General features: G+C 37.2%; 1 protein-coding gene across 1 annotated transcript in view; it reads left to right on the plus strand.

Moving 5' to 3' along the window:
• dnah7 (dynein axonemal heavy chain 7) overlaps positions 1-12,113 on the plus strand; it is an 81,985-nt gene that overhangs the window by 23,818 nt on the left and 46,054 nt on the right. The window contains exons 27-33 of the mRNA XM_005798176.2: positions 42-254; positions 1,240-1,338; positions 1,861-2,109; positions 2,660-2,809; positions 5,538-5,720; positions 6,992-7,168; positions 8,292-8,423. Of these exons, the coding sequence (XP_005798233.2) occupies positions 42-254; positions 1,240-1,338; positions 1,861-2,109; positions 2,660-2,809; positions 5,538-5,720; positions 6,992-7,168; positions 8,292-8,423 (1,203 nt within the window). The remainder of the gene's footprint in view (positions 1-41; positions 255-1,239; positions 1,339-1,860; positions 2,110-2,659; positions 2,810-5,537; positions 5,721-6,991; positions 7,169-8,291; positions 8,424-12,113) is intronic.

The following is a 12,113-nucleotide window of genomic DNA, read 5'->3' on the forward strand; positions in this document are numbered from 1 at the left end:
TCTGGACTCTTTCTGTAACCCAAACCGCCGCTTCCCTCCAGGCTCTGTTCAGGACGGTGGCCATGATGGTGCCGGATTACGCCATGATCGCGGAGATCGTGCTGTACTCCTGCGGTTTTGTGACGGCTCGGCCTCTTTCGGTGAAAATCGTGGCCACATATCGGCTGTGTTCGGAGCAGCTGTCCTCCCAGAGCCACTACGACTACGGCATGAGAGCCGTCAAGTCTGTGCTGACCGCGGCAGGAAACCTGAAGGTTGGTTAGTCCACATAAAACATTTAAACAGCTCTGAAAAACAGCTGAAATGTTAAGTTAGATTATAGTGATGTGGGTTTATTAACACAAACATGATTTTTTTTTCAGAAGTTTCTGTTTTAGATGAGCAAAAAGACTAATACTGATGATCCTCCCCGATAAATCTTGGTTTCAAGATTTGTTAGAAACTTTTGTCTTTTAAGTTTTTTTTGTCTCTGAATTTATTTTGTAATTATGCTATTTGTGTAATTTTTCTTTATTTTGGTCCTTTTGTGGAAGCAAATGCCAAAAATTTCCAACAAAGTGGGCGGAGCCTAGAGACGCGGAGGGGGCGTGGCTAATGTTGGGACGGAGCGCAAGGGGTTAAGCAGATACTCAGTGACTTTATTGATATATTTAGCAACTTTTAAGACACCTTTAGTGACATTTTTTAAAAGCAAATCTCTGCTGACAAATATTGAGACTAATCTCAGGAATTTTCTAGAAACAAATTGGAAATTTTTGAGTTTGAAAAATCAAAAATTTACTACAAAAACTCTTTTTTGAGATTCTTGAGAAGAAAAACTTGTAATTTTCTGAGTTTGAGAAGTCCAAGATTTGCTATGAAAAATACTTTTAAAAATTCTAGAAAAAACATGGAAATTTCTACGTTTCAAATGTCAAAAATGTTTTACTTTTGGAAATTTTCCATGTTTTTGCCAGAAAGTTTTTTATTTTTTGCCTAGCAAATTTTTGACTTTTCAAACTCAGAAATTTCCAGAAATTTTTTGAGATTTTTCGGCAGAAATTTTCTCCCCCTTTTTTCCCCGTAGCTTTAGTGTATGGCATATTTCTCATTCTTGATACATGTGTATATATCACCATATTATACAAACACTCAGTGTTACGTGCTCCTGTTTCGTTTCCCATTTCTCTGGTTTTGTTTTGCCCTTCCTTTGGTTTCTCGCTGCTGTTTTTCTCATCCCGCTCCCTCCTTCCTCTGCAGCTGGCTTTCCCAGATGACAACGAAGACACTCTGCTGCTGAGATCCATCATCGACGTCAATCTGCCCAAGTTCCTGGCCCAAGATCTGCAGCTTTTTGAGGTTTGTTGATTAACGGAGAAGTTCCCTGTCAGTCCTGCTTTTCTCATCCGTAATCTCCATTCACGACGTCCAACCATCGGGATTTATCTCCCCATTGTTTCCTGGGATTCTTAACTAAGCGTTAAAAAAGCCAAATGTATGTTGAAGCAGATCCTCTCGTAAAGACGCTGCATCATTTTACAGACGGAGTTTTGCTTCAGCAATAAGTAATAAAGTGTTTATTTTCTTATTTAGAAAAGGAAATAAATTAGAGGCTCATTTGCATTTTTTAAATATATTTCTGTTATTGCATAAAAAAAGATTAAGTTGTTTGATGACAAATCTGAATTTGGCAAATTTATATTCAATTTATTGTCAAAATAAGCGATTACTGAAATAATCCTTAGTAGTGTTAATTATAGAAAATTAACACTATGTTATTTTTACCCATCTGTTGCAGGGATGCCAATAAACGTCGGTGTGTTTACAGTGTTGTGCTTCATTCCATAGTTAGTTACTAAATAACTGGCCTTACCGTTGCAGGGTATCACCTCCGATCTCTTCCCGGGTGTGATGCTCCCGGATCGAGACTACAACATTCTCCTGAACGCCATCACAGAAAACTGCCAGACCATGAACCTGCAGGTCACCAACTTCTTTGCTGAGAAAATCTTGCAGATCTATGAGATGATGATCGTGCGGCACGGCTTCATGGTGGTGGGCGAACCCTTCGGAGGGAAAACCTCGGCCTACCGCGTGCTGGCTGCAGCGCTTCATGACATCTTCAACCAGGTGGGAGGCCGTCTGTGCAGCAGCGGGACACAAACTGCAGGTCCAACCAAGATTTTAAGAAGGTTCCCGAACCCAGCAAGCATGAGGATCTCTATTCTATGGAAGACAATTAGGGCCACAAAAAAAAAAAAAGAATTCTGACTTTTTTCTGAATTTTGTCTTCAACCTTATAATTCTGACTCAGAATTCAAAGAAAAAAGTTATTTTGAGAAAAAAAATGTAACTTTGAGATTAAAGTTGAAATTCTGAGAAAAAACATCAGTTTTGAGATTCAAGTTGAAACTCTGAGGAAAAAGAGATTTCTGAGAAAAAGTCCAAATTTGGAGAAAAGCCAGAATTCTGAGAAAAAAAAATTTACCTGAGAAAAGTAAGAATTTTAAGAAATGTGGCTGTTCAGCTCTGCTCTCCTCCGTCTCTCATTGTTTAGAAGCAGTTTGCTCTGTCTTGGTGTTTTAGTTACATGTTGGTTTTATTCCACTTTAGTGTCTGTAGTTGTTCCTCTTTCCGTTGGTTGGCTTTTCATGTCTGTGAAAACGTGTCATCGCTTTAGGGTCTGATGGATGAGAACCAGGTCCAGATCACAGTCATCAACCCCAAATCTATCACCATGGGCCAACTGTACGGCCAGTTTGACCCGGTTTCCCATGAGTGGTCCGATGGCATCCTGGCTGTCAGCTTCAGGGTCTTCGCCTCCTCCAAGGTAAAACCATCGCCTGCCATGTTAGCTAAAACCTGCAGCCTCAGATATGACATCAGTCAGCTTGTGTTAGCAACAATCAATACCATAAAAACGCTGGAGAATCAAAAACTTTCAGTGGTGCGCACTGCTAACGAAAAAGCTAGCTGTGCTAACCCTAAAGAACTAATAGTAAACTTTGGTTCTGCTGATGCTAAAGTGCTACACCAACACCGTATCTATCGGAAGCTAATGCTAAAGCGTTGCACCTACATGGTACCTAGCGGATAAGCAACCTGGAGATGTAGATATGATTAATTTAGATCAGTGTGCCAAAGCAAATGGAAAAATAACACATAAAAACCGCAAAACAACTCAAAACCACTTTTTTTTAGCTCTCTGTGTCGGCTGAGCTACACACAGACTCGTTGCCATAGCAACTGACAACAACACAGTTTTATGTTTCAGGATTTGACCCAAGAAATCATTCAAACATTTCCCACACAAAGAACAGAACATTCAGTCTGTTACAGTTTTTTGTTTCTAGGCTTGATGTTTATTTTATAATTACTAATAAGTGATCGCTGTGATAGATTAGCTAATGCTGCTATTGCTAATCATGATTAGCGAGCAGCTTTAGCAGGGAGATGGAGGCTGGATCTTACGCGTGAGACGTCATGCTGCAAGGCGTCCATTAGCTGATCGGCTGAGCTAAAGTTAGCATGTTTGCTGTGTTTTGATAGGACTCATTGATAATTCAATGTATAAGTAAGATAAATTTGTTTATGTAGCAACTTTCACAGATAAAACTCACAAAAGCATCAGTTTCAGTTGTTATTAAAGTCCTTAACGGTTTCCATCTAAATCAGTGTCAGTATTCAGTTCTCCTCACAGACGAACTGAGGAAGCAGTTTCCCTGTTTTTTGTGATCAGCTGATGCCTGAAGGCAACGTTTTCCGGCGCTGAAACGCTCGGGCAGCGATTCTGCCTGGCAGAGTTCAGCGGTGATGAAGAATCAGTCGATGCAGCACTCAGTATGAGTCCTTTATAATGAGCAACTCAGTAGTGAATCACACAGAGCCTGAGCAGCGCCGCTGATACGCAGCATCGCCTCCTCCACGTCAGAGCAGCACTTCTGGACGGATTATTGCTTAAAAGAGTTGACATTTCAATTAAAAGCGAGCGGGAAGAACGGCCGCGCTGACGGCCAAACAATAGAAACATTTGGTTGTCTTGTTAAAATTTGATCTTAATAACTCTGTTTCCAGATCTGCAGGCAGTTTGCAGACGCGCTGAAGGAAAATCATTTCCTCGTCTTGTTCTTGAATTGTTTGCGATTGAACTTGTCAGCTCAAAAGAAACTTCTTTTATGAAGTTGTCATTTTTTTTCTTTGCAAATTGCTCTTTGTTTCAGGCGGGATTAGGAGAGACAATTCAACAAAAACAGTGAAGAAAAGAAATTATATATTTTTTAGAAATGATAGGATTTCATAACTGATAACTGCTTTTCTTTCTTTTTATTTGGAGTCAGAAGCAGCTGTTTGGATTAAATTTCTCATGCTCACATTTTTATTTTATTTATTTTCTTGCAAGATCATCATATTACAACATAATCACGTCCCTGTGCTGCCCCAGATGGCGCCGGCGCTGCCCGGCCCATTTGTCTGCATGATAACGCATTAATTTAAGGTTCTGGAGGATCAACGGCTCCCGTCAGCTTCCTTTAAATCACCTTAGGTGTGTGTTTCTGTCCGTCACTGATTCTCAGGAGCTAAAACGAGTGTTTGGACGTCTGGGCATCGCTGTTTGAGGAAGAGAAAAGAAGCGAATGCAGTTGGTGGATAATGAAGGATGTTGGACAGGCGGCGCTGTGATGGGCATTTAAAGACCGGAAACTATGACTCTAAACTCTGAACCAGCAACGACTTTGTGGCTGAAAAATCTCACTTTCATCAAACTTATATATCTATGACGACGTATTATGGCCATTCTATAAAAAAAAGCCTATTTAATTTCAGAAATTTTCTAGAAAAAAATAAAATCTCTGAGCTCAAAAAGTCCAAAGATTTGCTAGAAAAAAAAATCTAATTGTGAGATTGATCTCAGAAAGTTTATAGAAAAAAATACCAAAAACATTTCTTAGCTCCAAGTCAAAAAACTGCAAAAACATTTTGACAAGGAAACTTTTAGATTAATCTCAGGAAGTTTCCAAAAAACTAGAACTTTTCTGATCTCAAAAAGTCAAAAATCTGAAATTTTGAGATTAATTTCAAAATTAATTTGTTTTTTCTTGCAAATTTCTGAATTTGCTAGAAAAAATATTTCGAAGATTTCTTAAGAAAATTTCCTGTTTTCTTTACTGCTCCTCTTTTAGACTGTTGTAGATATCAGATCAGGCTGAACGATTTTTAAAGCCTGTTCTAGTTCTGCTACGATTCTAAACGCTGAATCAGTAATTTTACTGCAAAAACACAAAATTTGACCCCATATTTTTTACTAGTTTCTATTGCAAAGATTTTATTACACTTGCATTACGACAAAACTAACTTACAAATAACTTTTCAGGAGGATATGGGAGCTTGTTTTAAGTAAATAATTCCCTAATATTGATAAAAAAAAATTGTTCATTGGCAGATTATTTCACTCGTAACATTTTTTCCATGTCATAACTGAAATGTAGTTGAATGTATGAATATATTTGAGCCTTTATGATGGAAATGAAGCTCAGGACCTCTGACTTCCTGTCTGGCAGAGTCCTGACAGGAAGTGGCTGATCTTTGACGGTCCGGTCGACGCCGTGTGGATCGAGAACATGAACACCGTGCTGGACGACAACAAGAAGCTGTGCCTGATGAGCGGCGAAATCATCCAGATGTCGCCGCAGATGAGCCTCATCTTTGAGCCCATGGACCTGGAGGTGGCGTCCCCGGCTACGGTGAGAATGCAGGGACAAAAAGCTAACGGATGACTCCCGAATAAAACAAAAAATACTGCAAATCATCTCTAAAACTCAGAGTAAAACATCAGAGAGAACCGCCCAGCTGTTAGACGAGCTGCAGGACTTTTAACCAGTAATAGTTCTGGTTTTATTTTGGTGATCTGGGTTCTATGTACTTCCTGTTTTCTTGTTACTCTTTATTTTGTTGTCACCTTTAAGCTTGGTGTTTGGTTGTTGATCCTGGAAGCCAAATCTTTTTCTTTTTTTGTGAAAACCCATTTTCTAAGTCTGACCTTTATAGAGTTTATTTTTCTTCTTTTCAATATTTTTTCTAAAGGGAATAATTTTAAAAATGCGATCTGCAAAATTCATTTTTTTGTTAAATATTTCTGAATTAAAATATATATATATATTTCTTTCATTACTGCAGCAAAGAACCAGTGGAAAAGAAAATGTTCTGTATTTTTTTCTCGCTTGAGTCCTGAAAGACGAGCAAAATAAATAAATATCAGTTGTATGTTTTTCAGTCTTTTTTTATTCCCATCCAACATTTTTTTTAAATTGTGTCCTGGATGACAAATGGAAAAGTTCTGTAATTTTTCTAACTTAAAATGAAAAAATATTTTCCATTTTTTTCCTATAGAATTGAAATAAATATATTTTTATAGTCAGAGTTGCTGTTTGTTAGTGATGTGCAAAAAAACCAAAATATAAATTTGACAACATTTCAGTCTAGATTCTTTTTTTTTAAATTTCACACGACTTTTAAAGTTGAGAGGAAAGGAAAATCCTATTATTACAAATATACAAATATAATTAGGATGTTATATTTTTAAAATAATAAAAATATGGGTCAGTTCCCAACTAAAACCTTTAGTTACTGTTATTTTAATTGATCAAAAGTCTTGGTGTTCCTTCAGGGCTACCGTACTGATTTTTCTTTCACTTTAACTCATTTCATTCCCTCTCCTTGGATCCTCCATCTATAGATTTTTATATTTTTCTCAATAAATCATCTCCAATATAATCTGTCTTATTACAACCAAAGACTTCATAAGCTGAAAACAACATTTCCAATACAAGTTACATAACTTTGCTCTTCAGTCTGTTTCTTCCTGAAGATAACTGGGTTTTTATTAGACGTTTGTGTTTTTTTAAAGTCTGGAATCGATTCGTTTTATCCGTCTCACTGCAGAGTTTTTAATCCGTAAACTCTCTCCTGTAAACAAATGCAACCAAAGTGTTTTTACCTGCTGTGTTACTGACAGGTGTCTCGCTGCGGGATGATCTACCTGGAGCCCCACATGCTCGGCTGGAGACCTCACCTGCTGTCTTGGCTCAACACTCTGCCGGCTTTGCTCAACGATGAGCACAAAGCGCTGATCACCGGCCTCTTCGACCGCATCCTGCCGGCCTGCCTGCAGCTCATCCGGAAGTCCACCAAGGTGCTGCAGCTGCAACCCAACAAACAAAAACCTTTTCTCACAAGCAAATTTGTTTAAATCTACTGAAAGTTGACTTCTAGTGCAGCAGGTGACTGAATATTTCATCACAAGAACCTAACTCAGCCGCTGAAAAATTCAAGGTGGTTGTCTAAGAAAATGCACTTTTGCACCACAGATTTATATTTTTATTGTCAGATCAAAGATAATAGGACTGATTGGAATCATTTTCACTGACAATGTTTTGATTTTTCAAAATGGCCGCTGTGGTTCACATGTAAAATTAACTTCTTGATTAAAATCAAAATTATATGAATGTGTTTGGCATCAAATCATATTTTCAGTCATATAAAACATTTCTTATTTTCTTGATTTTGCGTTTCCTTTTTCTGGTGGAGATTTAATGCTAATCTGCTAAACATATAAACAAATTAGTGGTAGTTACAGCTGAATTGCTAAATACAAAAAGTGCAGAAATCACAGCTAAAGCGCTGAAACATTTTACAAAAACTTTGGTGGAAGCTAATGCCAATCGGCTAAACACATAAAAGAGTTAGTGGTAGTTATTGCTAAACCATTTAGCAAGTTAGCAGAAATTATTGCTAACCTGCTAAGTATGTAAAAAAATTGCAGAAGATAAAGCTAAACTGCTAAAACGTTCCACTAAAAACATTACTGGAAGCTAATGCTAATCCTCTAAACACAATAAGAAATAGTGGAAGCTAATGTTCCACTATTTCCGAGCACATACAAAATTTGCACTAAACACAATTAAAATTTTGCAGAAGCTAACACTGACCAGTAAGATGATGTTTCTCAGTCTCTCACACGTCTTTCCCTCCTTCTGGAAGTAATTAGTTTCAAAAGCTCAAACAAGGCGTCCATCTTGAAAACTGTCCATCACCCTCAAACTCAAGTGGGAAAAATGAAAAGCTGATTTTTATCCTTGTATCCACACTTGAACGATTGTTGCAGGAATGTGCTGCTGTGTTCAGCTGCAGGCTGAAATCTGAGTCGGTTTCTGAGTTTGGTCAGACATCCAGGCTTTGTAAGGAGCTCCGGGTCTCACCGGATGCTCAGGCAGCAGAGCATGTTGGCGGTTTCTAATTGTGTTGTCTGACTACAGGAGCTGTCCCCGACCTCTGACACCAACCTGGTCAAGTCCCTGATGAATCTGATGGACTGCATGATGGATGAGTTTCACGACCCGGGAAAAATGAAGACCATAAGCCAAGACGACGTTCGCTCCTGGTTGGAGGTTTGTGTCGATGTCTCAGATTTTCTTTAAAGTTTCACAAAGCAGCCTGATAAACTGAACTTAATCAGCTTCCTGTTTTATGCAGAACGACTCAAAAATGTTAGAATTTTTTATTTGTAAAAAGACGAGACCTTGATGAATAATTTGAGAACTGTTACCCTTAATGTGACGGATTGGTCTTAGTTAACATTCAGATTCAGTATTTAATATCCTGATGAAGACTGAAGGACGGGTTTTATTTTACTGATAGAAACAGAAAAAGGTTTTCCAGTTACTTCATTTGTCAAAGACAAATACTTTAAAGGGCCAGTATTATGTATTTTCAAGGCACATAATTCCATACTATAGCATAATCAAGTAACTATTTCACCTTCAGTTGTTATAAAAAGTCTTTATACATTAAATATGACTCAAAAGAAAATTGACTCCTTGAAATTGTGGTTCTGTCTCTTTAAAAACTGCTGCTCTTTCTGAAGCTCCACCTTCAAGAAGTCATCACAACATGGCTCCTCTATTATCGCTTTAACAATGTTTTTACCAGCTGCTATAATGACCTCAGCAGTTCCAGCAGGTGTTTGCTAACTGCTGTTGGCTAGTCTGAAGGAGCTGAGTGGGGGAGGAGCTAAGTCCAACCAGGCGTTTTTCAGATTTGAATGGTTGCTATGGAGATTAAAGGATTTCTCAAACATGCATAAAATAATCAAGGCAACACTCCAGGTTTGTTTCCGAGGAGAATAATATTAACATTTTTTGATTTTACGCGATTATTTAAAACAACAAATACGTACAGTGGAGCTGAGATTGAATGGTGGTATTCACATCATCCTGGGAAAACGGCTCATCCTAACATATTTCTTTAACCCAAATAACATCTAAATATTAGATTGCTTTAATTATTAAGATTTGCTCCCCCACAGAGGGAACAGAAAAATAAATTTTTCTGAGACCTGTTTTGTTGCCTCCTGCAAGGAGGAACGCTGCTATTATCTTCCCGTGGCAAACGGCACTGATGAATGCCTTTCAACCTTCTCTGCTATGTTTCCCCGCCAGTCATTATCAAAGTGTTGAATTAATCAGCTTTTTAGCAGCAGGAGCCATCATGAGGCTGCTAAGCCTCATTTACAATCTCTACAGAATCCCTGCTGATTTGTGTTGTTTTAGTTTTCCTTTTTTGATTGCAACAGAGACATCCCTTTCTTGTGGGTTTTGTTTCATGTCTCATGCAATAATACACACACTGGCCAAGGCTTTTTATTTGTGCAGACTTAACTCCGACTAGTAATAACAAACTTTTCTTACACAGTGAGATGTTTGACAGAATAACCTTTATTTGCAGCCGCTGTACCTGTTGTTCTGCTCATTAGGGAGACATGTGCTGCCCTCTGTTCAGAGGCTGACTCGATCTCAGGTCCAAATAAAATGTTTGTGACATGCAGAAATAACATAGAACCACAGCATCTTTATGAAACATCAATAAATTACATCTTTAATTCCAGGATAAGTTTAAATTTAACAGATCTGTGCGACCATAAAGACATAAGATTGGACAGAAATAACTTTCACTAATTTTGAAAGCACAATATTATGCATATTATCTGTCATCTATCATTAGCTATGATACTATGTACTACATAGCTGGTCATCAAGCAATTGATCAAGCTTGATCTCTATATATCTAGGTAGCTATCAAAATTGGTACTAATCTAAATATTTAGCTAGTTAGATTAGTTTAGCTAGTTAGATTAGTTTAGCTAGTTAGATTAGTAGCTAGTTAGATTAGTAGCTAGGTATCTAGCTAGCTACAGTCAAGCTTGATACCAATTTATCTAGCTACCTACCAGTGGAGTTACCTAAAATTATAGGTACTTATTTAATTTAACAAAGCATAAAATTATTATAATCGCAAGTAGAATAAATATTTTTATTGTTGAGATATGTAGTTAAAGTTCTTATTTGTTTTTAGTAATAAAAAAAAAGTATTTTTAGTAATTATACATTTGTGTGAAAAGTGTATTTTTTCCCTTTTAGAGCGAGGAACGTTTGTCCCTTAAGGTGTGGAGCCTGAAACACGGAGTGTTGCTAAAACTGCTGGAGCTGAACATGTGGAGGTGTTAGAGTCTATTTGATGAGCAACAAGGATAGCTTCAGTTACAATGTGCTGCCATCCGTTTTTTAACGAACCCATAAATTCAGACGCTTTATTTTGACCTAGAAACCCAGAGGAATGGTCTCATAGCACAGGTCGGGTCATGGCGCTGACATTTCTCACAGATATGAGCTTTAATGGTCCAGCTGGCTGCTACACTGAGTTTCTGTGTGGAATCACCTGAATAGTTTCAGAGTCCTATTCAGCAAGTACTCTGAGTAGTACTCTGAGTAGTACTCTTGAGTAGTACTCTGAGTAGTACTCTGAGTAGTACTCTGAGTAGTACTCTGAGTAGTACTCTGAGTAGTACTTGCTGAATAGGACTATTCTGAGAGGACCTGTCATCTCGTTCAAAATTCCTGATTTAAATAATCTCACACCAGATGAAATCTGGAGCCACTAAATCACACAGCCTTTTGTCTTTAATCATAACTGATCTGTATTCCTGCAATTTTTCAAAGCATTTTATTGAAACCTCAGAAAACTTAACAACTAAAAATGGAGGCAGCTAACCTGCTGTTCCAGCTCTAAATGGCGGCTCTAAGAGGATTTAACCACTGAAGGTGTTGGTGCTCCACGGTGATTAAGACGCTTTTATAAGAATAAATCCTGTTTGGTTTAACCTCCCACTCAGGTGTAGCTGCAGCAGCAGGAAAGAGTTTCAAATGGGAAAACACTCCATCATCCTGTCTTACACAACCACGTGTTAGAGGCGTTGCAGACAGAAAGCAAGAGGAAGAAATTTGTTCCAAAAAACATCTAAAATTTGGAGATTAATCTCTGAAATCTTCTAGAACCTGAAAGGTTGAAAACTTGCTAGAAAAAACTCAGAGATTTTGGGGTTAATTTTTAGAAATTTTCTGCAAAAAACAAGGAATTTTTAAGTTTAAAAATGTGAAAAATTGCTAGAAAGAATCAGAAAAAACAAGGACATTCCTAAGGCTGAAGAGACAAGTCAAACATGTTCTGGAAAAAACTCAGAAATTTCCTAAAGTCAAATTCTCTGAAATTTCCAAGTTTTTTTCCCCTCAAAAATGTCAATCGTTATTCTCAAAGTTTCTGAGTTGTTTTTTTTTGTGTGTAAATTATCAATAACGTTTCTTTGTTTTTTCTTCTTGTTTTTTAAGAGAATTTTTTAAATCTAACAGTTTCTGAGTTTTTTCTAGTAATTTTTTTAAGTTTTGAAATTCAGAATTTTTTATTCTTTTATAGAAAATTTCTTCGAATAATCTCCAGATTTCAGAATTTTTTGGAACAAATTTGCTTTTCTTTTTTTCATTTTTACATCTCCAATGACTAACGCCGTCGTATGAAACAGTATTTTCCCATTTTAAACTGTTTCTTATTGCTTACAACTAAACCGAAGTAGGATTTATTTTTATTAATTTCAACATTTTTGAGTTTTTTTCAAGCTAATTTTAGACTTTTTAGATTTAGAAATTTTCTTGACTCTTTTAGAGAAAATTTATGAGATTTTTCTGTCAAAAATCTCATAAACAGGAAGTGATATTCAGCTATAATTTAAAAAAGAACTCAGTGTCAGA

The sequence above is a fragment of the Xiphophorus maculatus genome, chromosome 7, assembly GCF_002775205.1.
Source record: "Xiphophorus maculatus strain JP 163 A chromosome 7, X_maculatus-5.0-male, whole genome shotgun sequence".
Lineage (NCBI taxonomy): Eukaryota > Metazoa > Chordata > Actinopteri > Cyprinodontiformes > Poeciliidae > Xiphophorus > Xiphophorus maculatus.